Consider the following 8430-nt stretch of genomic DNA (forward strand, 5'->3'; position numbering starts at 1 on the left):
CTGTATTTGTCTTACCTTCTTGAAAAAGCTTCTACGTTCCTCGTGTATGTGTGAGAACCTTGGGCTTATACTAGGGTACAACTGTCCATCCTGAATTTGTCTCACCTTTAACAAATATCTTCTCCCTTGTGCTCTTGCCACCCCATAACTGTATGTATGTGAGGAGTGATGGCTTATTCTGTGGTTGGACTGTCCGTCCTGTATCTTTCTTGCCAGTTGGAAATAGTGTCCACCTTCCTCTCCTGCCACCAGGGAACTGCACATGTGAGTGCATACTTGATTGACTTCTCTGCTTTCGTGTCCTTTTGTCCTTCTTGTTTCAGGTGTCCCTTCACTTCCCTTGTAGAGTTTCAAAACTCTCTTTCTCTGTCTCTGTCTGTCTGTCTCTGTCTCTGTCTGTCTGTCTCTCTCTCTCTCTCTCTCTCTCTCTCTCTCTCTCTCTCTCTCTCTCTCTGTTTTTTTCGAGACAGGGTTTCTCTGTAGCTTTGGAGCCTGTCCTGGCACTAGCTCTTGTAGACCAGGCTGGCCTGGAACTCACAGAGATCCGCCTGCCTCTGCCTCCCGAGTGCTAGGATTAAAGGTGTGCGCCACCACTGCCCGGCCTATTCCTCTCTCTTTTGGTGAAGTGTGGCTTATTTTTTCTCAACCTATCCCTCTTCTTCACTGACTCATACAGAGATATCCCCTATTCAGTCATTTTCCCCACAAGTCCTCCAAGCTGGACCTTAAAAAAAAAAAACTATGAAAAGGGAGATGCAAAAGGAAATGCTGCCTCTTCTGTTTAACTCTCATTGTGGCAAAATAGCAGGAAATTTTCTCATCATAAACCATGATCACATATCTTTGGAATTAATATTAACATTACAAGGATTGGCCAGTTAAGAGGCTGGGGAGACCCCTCAGTAGGTAACGTGCTGTTTTTTTTTTTCACAGTACATCTCTCTATGTCAACTGCAGAATGCCATAGCACATGCTAAAGGATAAGAGTTATCCTCCTAACGTTGTATCCTTAACCAAAGTCTCACTTAAGAATGAAATTACAATAGACACATCTCTGGACTTCCAGGAGTTCCTTCAAGGAAAGCTCCATTGCGACAGCTGCTGAGGAGTTATGAGTGCCTTCGGCTATGACCTGACTGCATAGAGCTGATAACCCCAAGATCACACATTTCCAAATAGACCACCTCCAGGACTGGTCCAGGTGAGTGTAGCAGTGCTGTTTGTTCTACATAAAGGCAGACCATGTTACTTCCAGCATTGTTTTGGGGATCAAAGAATACTTTGTTTGAACTACATCAATGATACACAACTGCTTCTGCCAACGCTGACCTCTTTCTGTCTCTTTATCCTTTCCTTAGGCCTGTATTCTGAATAAATTTCATATATACTAAATTCCAGATAGAAGGCATCTTCCTCATGTTTGTTTGTATTTTAGTATTTTGGTATACACACACATCTAGAAATATATATATAGAGAGAAATATATATAAATGTTTAGGGATATATGGAATGTGTATGGGCATATACATATATATGAATATGTAAATATATAGTCACACACTTTTACACACATATATACATATTTAGAAATAATAAACATTTAAGAATATATAAAATCTAGACATATGTGTATTTACATATATCAATATATATGAAAATAGACATACGTTTGCACACATGTATTTAGATATATATACAAGCATTTAGAAATACATATAATATAGATAATTACATGTATATCCATACATACATATGAAATATATAGACACACACATATAAAATGCATTATGTCTCTTTCTGTGTGTAACAACAAAGAAGAACAGTTCGTGAATATGAGAGTTAAAGCATGAATTTGAGAGGGGGGAGAGCCATGGGAGGAGTTGGAGAAAAAAAATGGAAGGGGAAATGATGTAATTTTAACTTCAAAAACTAAAATATATTTTACTATTTTTAAAGAGTGAGTAATGGCCCAAACTTGCTTAATATAAGAGACTTGAATTACTGAACTCAGGCTCTTGAAAGGTGTCAGAACTGATATGTGCTCTTTATGGATTCTTTTCTTTTGGTTGTCTTTCAAAGCCATAATGGTGTGACACCAGCCCCCTGACATGATCCTATAATGTTACACTGTGCCCATGGGTATCTTAGAAGGGTCCAGGGTTCCAGTTGCCAACCAGAAGATTAGCGAATCGTTGAGTTCCTATTCTGATTGGGTAACATGTCACCAGGCTTAGGAACCATCCAATCACACTTTCTAACAGATTCGTTGTCCAATCAGATGTCGAGTTGGTCTGTCATGCGTCGTAACGCCTCATGCGCAGTACGTCACTTACCTCACAAACTGCCATTTTCTGACTTATCTGTTCATGGCGACTCCCTCGGTCTCTGTGGCAGGTGCCTCAGATATGGACACTGGGCAGGAGTCAACCTCTGTGGAGGAGCCAACGGCTGTGGACGAGCAAGCCTCTGATACATCTGAGGAAGCTGTCAAGGTCCGAAAGCCTAAAAAAGCTATCTCAAAGAAGAAGAAGCAGCTGCCGGAGAAGTCAGAGAAACCAGAGAAGCACCGCCGCTCTCTCCATCTTCTCCAGCGCCAACGCATGAAGGAAAAAGAGCTTAGAGCAGCCCGTCTCTTCAGACGCCGCTGTAGGAACAGCTTCTCCATCTACTTTCCCAAGGTACTAAGACTTGTCCATGTGGGTCTCACCCTGTCCCAGAGGTCTGTAAGCATCTTGGATTCTTTCGTAAAGGATATGTTTGAGAGAATTGTGACGGAAGCAAGCAATCTGGCCCGTCTAAACAACAGCACGACTATCAACTCCAGAGAGATCCAGAGTGCAGTACGCCTTCTTCTTCCAGGAGAGATGTGTGATCGAGCAATAGCTGAAGGTACCATGGCCATGCTCCGGTACATCTCCACCAAGTGAATGGCTTAGACTTCTTCAAAACCCAAAGGCTCTTTTAAGAGCCACCACTTCTCCTAAAAGAGGTGTAGCATCAGCTTGAGTTTGACCTCAGGAACCCTCCCACACTTTTAAGCATCCCCAATTAATTAAATAAAATGTTGTTTGTTAGAATATATGTCGACTCATGATTTATTTGGGGTTACATCAGGAAAGTGGTAGTTTTTTTTAATTAGGTTGTACTATGTCACTTTTTCATTTTATTGAAAATATAAAGCAGTTCATCCAGTAATTGATGGAAGCAGATGCAGAGATCCTCAGACTAGTACTGGGCAGAGCTCCAGGAGCCCAATTAAAGAGAGGGAGGAAGGGTTATATGAGCAAGGGGGTCAAAATCATGACAGAGAAACCCACAGAGACCTGAACTCATGGGAACTCACAGACTCTGGACTGACAGCCAGGGGGCCAGCAAGGGACCTAGGTCCTCTGTTTCTGGGTGACAGTTGTGTAGCTTCATCTTTTGTGGGAGCCCTGGCAGTGGGACCAGGACCAGTCTATGATGCATGTACTGGCTCTTTGGAGGCTATTCCCTATGGTGGGATAGTTTGCCCAGCTTTGATACAAAGGGGCGGAGCATGGTCCTGCCTCAATTTGATATGCCTTGCTTTGTTGTCTCCCATGGGAGGCCTTATCCCATCTGAATGGAGATGGAGAAAGAGAGGATGAGGGTAGAATGGAGGTAGGGGAGGGAACAGGAGGAGTAGAGGGAGGAGAAACTGTCGTCAGTATGCAAATAAATAAATACATAGGTAGGTAGGTAGATGATAGATAGATAGATTATAGATAGATTGTTAAAAAAGAAAAGAAAATATAAGGTAGGACAGCCAGACACAGTAGACTCTGGGAAGAAGGCAGGCAGAGTCAGAACAGTCACTAGGAGTCACAGAGGGAGCAGGACAGGCTGGAGGACAGGTAAAGCCACGAACTACATGGAAGAATGCAGATTAATAGAAATGGGTTATTTAAGTTGTAATAAACTTGAGCTCTTGGCCAAGCATTTATAATATATATAAAATCTGATTATGAATACCCTCCCTCTACTCCCCCCATTCTCCCACATCCCCTTCCATCTGGATCTACCTTGTTTCTATCTCTCAATAGAAAACAGACTTCTGAGGTGTTATAATATATAACATAATATTAATATAATAATATAATGATTATAATATATAATATATATGTATTATATATATAACAACCTCGACCAAACAATGGATAAGGAAAATGTGGTATATTTACACAATGGAGTACTACACAGCAGAAAATAATAACAACAGCTTGAATTTTGCAGGAAAATTGATGGAGCTAGAAAACATCAAATTGAGTGAGGTAACCCAGACACAGAAAGACAGTTATCACACGTACTCACTCAAGTGGTTTTTAAACAAGAAGCAAAGAAAACCAGCCTACAAACCACAGTCCCAGAGAACTAGACAACGAGGGCCCTACGAGAGACATATATAGCTATGTGGGAAGTAGAAAAAGACAGGATCTCCTGAGTAAATTGGGAGCATGGGGACCTTGGGAAAGCGTTGAAGGGGAGGAGAGGCAGGGAGGGGAGCATAGAAAAATGTAGAGCTCAATAAAAATCAATAAAAAAGAGTAACCTATAGGAACTAGAATAAAGGGAGTATAGTTTGTTTCCCCAGTAAGACTCCCTTTGAGAAAACTAATTTTTCATTTATAAGTATAGTTATCAATAGGATATTGCTTCTGGGTTAGGGATGAGGGCATATGTCGGCTTCTCTTTTCAGCTCTAGGGCCCCAACTGGTGAAGGTCCATGTAGGCCTTTTTCATGCTGCCTCAGTCTCTCTGTGACTTCAAATGTGTGTGTATCATCTTGATTTAGAGGGCCTTGTTTTCTTGGTGTTCTCTACCTCCTCTGGATCATACAATTTCTCCCTGTTCCTTCTTTGACCAGGACCAGCTTCCCTGAGCCATGGGGGTGGGGGGGGGGTAATTTGATGGAGACATCTCATTTATAGCAGATTGCTCCAAGGTCTCTTACTCTCCACATATGTCTGGCTGTGAGTCTTTGTATTTGTTCCTAGTTGCTGCAGGAGGAAGCTTCTCTGATTACAGATGAGCCAGGAACTGATCTAGAAGAACAGAAGAATACCATTAGGCATCAGTTTTTGTCACAGGTATTGTGGCACAGATGTGCAGGTTCATGGGGGTCCATGAAATGAAGACTTGGAGACACTTTGAGAATGAACTTAGCCTTAGCAGCAGCAGGGGTCCCCAACCTCAGTGAACTGAAGCATGTTCCTTATCCCTTCAGCATTTTTATTTTTCCCTGTGTGTACACTTTAGCCAGTACATTTCCATCAGCTCACAACAACCTGAATGAAGCTTCCAAATACACAATGCCAAGTGCAAATACCTGGATTCAGGAGGTACCATGGTTTTCTGGGTTTCCTCCCTTGTATCCATGGGAAACTCTCAGACAAGATTCACATAGGGCAACTAAAGGTATCTGTAACACAAAGGGTGAATTAGGGCTGGGTGCTAACTCTGGAGCTAGAGTAAGCCAGGTATGGCCCAGCAGGGTTTATGGCTAGTATTGGCGGGGGGGGGGGGGGGGGGAGAAAGGGTTGCTTGCTAACCCTCTGGTGCCAGGCTGGTAGGAAATTCTGCCACAGATTTCCTTCTCCTTTGTACAAAATTTAATTATTTCGAAGGTTATGCACCCTCATAGTATATATGGGTATTTTTTTCTCTGTGTCTTACAATCTTACATAAGTAGATCAAAACACATTTTAAAACTAGTAAACCTGCTCTTACTAGGACAAGAACAGCAACTGCTACATTAAGAGTTCTGTTAAAGCGATTCATAGGGCTGAAAGGAGCTATGGTGTCTGCAAGACTTTCCATACTATCCATTCCTGTCATATCAGGTAACGTTATTGTAAAAGTCTCCCCAGTTTCTTTCTGTAAATCATAGAACATTTGAGAAGAATTAGGGAGATGCAACAAATGCATCTTAACCTTATCCCAACCATACTTGCATTCCTTAGATCTTAAGGGTGTAATATAAGAAGAAACATTCTAATCACGTTTTAATTTTATCTGTTTCTTCAAAATTCCTAACTAATCCCCTAACAATATAACAATTTGCCTTAACTCAGCTAATTCATTTACTATCTCATTATCAATTTTATTTTGTGCAGTCCAAAGTTCTGTTGACCGTTTATGCCACTCTTGAATTCAACAGTTTGGATTTCTTCATGAAGCGCCAGCCCAGCTGTCACTGCTGTAGCTGTCAATGCTATGATCCCCAAGGTAACCACAACAACCAGTCCAACTATTCAGCGTGTTCTTTTCAATAGCCTCTCAGTGAACTTCTGCACAAGAGATTCACAGGAGAGTCTTGCCATGGCTCAACCACCTCACTGGTATCCAGATTGCCGGCCTTGCTCTTAGAATATATAAACTCTTAATAGTCAAATTTAACTAGTGTTAGCGTGGGTGCACACCTTTAATCCCAGCACTTGGGAGGCAGAGGCAGGCAGATCTCTGTGAGTTCAAGGACAGCCTGGTCTACAAGAGCTCGTTCCAGGACAGGCTCCAAAGCTACAGAGAAACCCTATCTTGAAAAAAAAAGAAAAAGAAAAAGAAAAAAACTATACTAGAGTTAACACAGGTATGAAGGGTACAGCGTTCACAAGTGATGCTATAATTTTTAGGGTTCTATTTTAACAGGCCCTTTCAGTAGTGAGTAAGATATATATTATGGCTGATGGCTGGTTTATTATGATCCTTAATGTTTAATTTTCCTTCCCATGCCTTAAGAGAGTGGAAGGCACTTGTCAATTTCCACAAGTTAGTCTGAATTAAATTGCCAAATTGCAGGAGAGGATTTGCTATTCCAACTCCATGCATTAAAATTCTGTCATTTCCATCTTAGCTCTGAGTGAGAATATTTTTCTTGAAGTGAAGCCCAGAAGGGCCCCAGTCTATGATGTCTCCTTGGGCTATATTAATTAATACTCAAGGCTTCTCACTCTTACATTATTGCTAATTCACCCAATCAGATTCCTGTAGGTAACCCATATCTCACAGAATGATAGATTTATGGAATTAGTAGCATTAATCTCCTGCCCTTTAAAACCAGATGCTTGAAGCATATAAAACTTGTTAAGATCATCTCTGGTAGTATTGACTATTGATAGGCATAACTGAGAAGTTACCTTTAGGCATTGAGTTCCATTTCCCATGCAAATGGGAATTCCCTGTACTCCCACAGTGTAATTGTCAATCACTCCACCCTCCTCCGTTGGCTGAGAAGGACCTCTGTTGTCATATGGACCAGGTAGCTATGAAGATTCTGTAACCACTACAGGAATATCTGTATCTCCCCAACTCACTTCTATGTTAATTGGAGAATTGGGTATAAAAGCCCAATATGTATAGTTTGTCCTTGGCACCTGTATAATTACCACAAATAAGTATATCAAGGACCAGATTTGCAGCATTCAAGTTTCGGAGTCATTTCCCTCCTCTTTGTCACATAAATTCTTAAGCTGCCCCCCAGGTGGGAGGATTCGCTGTCTGCTCCACAGGTCTTTGGTTTCCCAGAGGCATCTCAGCAGCTGAAGCATCAGAGAGATTCCTCTTGCTCATGTGGGATTTTATCAGTTTTGATGGAATCCATATTTCTTTTATCTCCTGTGGAAGCGAGGCATAACCTCAGCCCTAACTTAATACTTTCTCTGGACTACTTTAATGTTAAATCATTTAAAATACATGGTCTGACTTGATTCGGCAGTTTTTTTCCCATAATCCAATGGCTTTCAGCAACTGTTATCCCTATTTCATTAACATTTAAAAACTTTAAATTAGAAGTTAGCAAAGCGTTATGTATTCTACCTCTTTGGTCCCACACAATCATACACAGCACCCTTTTCACTACTGAAAATATCACGATTTCTGGATTGGATGGTCAGCCCCCTATGGAGAGACAAAGAATTACACATTAGGTCGTCTGAATGTGCTGTGATTATTTGTGTAAGACATCACAAACCATAAAGTCCAGTCACACCCTAGAGGGAGTGATGTTTGAAGGAGGACATTTCTAGGACTTGAGGATTTGCAGATCACAACAGTTGATAGAGAAGTGGGAATACTTTACTTTCGATATCTTGTTCAAGACGTTTTCTCTATCACTTTGGGTGCCTTGGTTTCCTTGAGGCAAATGTTGAAATGGAGTTCCATTCATGGAGAAAGGTGTGCCTATTTGAATTCTATGACAGATATGAGCCAGCGAGACTGGACTCTACTATAGCAAGAGTAATAAAGGACAGAGGTTTGGGGTTAGATGCAGTCTGGGCTTCCCAGCTGTGCCTCTTACTGAATTTACTACACTGGGTAAATTACTAGATTATATCCAAGCCTCAGCATTCTCCTCTGGAGAAAAGGGCCTACCACTTTTTGTGAGGTATGGGCAAGAAACATATTCTGCAACCA

At 41.4% G+C, this 8430-nt stretch overlaps 1 protein-coding gene across 1 annotated transcript; it reads left to right on the top strand.

Annotated features, from left to right (window-relative positions):
- Nucleotides 1-2366: 2366 nt before the first annotated feature.
- On the top strand, nucleotides 2367-2927 carry LOC121436897 (late histone H2B.L4-like). Its single transcript, XM_041636799.1, has one exon. It carries the CDS (start codon nucleotides 2367-2369, stop codon nucleotides 2925-2927), a length of 561 nt encoding a protein of 186 aa, XP_041492733.1.
- The last annotated feature ends 5503 nt before the right edge of the window (nucleotides 2928-8430 follow it).

Source organism: Microtus oregoni, unplaced genomic scaffold (assembly GCF_018167655.1).
Source record: "Microtus oregoni isolate MIOR12 unplaced genomic scaffold, Mior012 000050F_006, whole genome shotgun sequence".
In the NCBI taxonomy this organism is placed as follows: Eukaryota; Metazoa; Chordata; class Mammalia; order Rodentia; family Cricetidae; genus Microtus; species Microtus oregoni.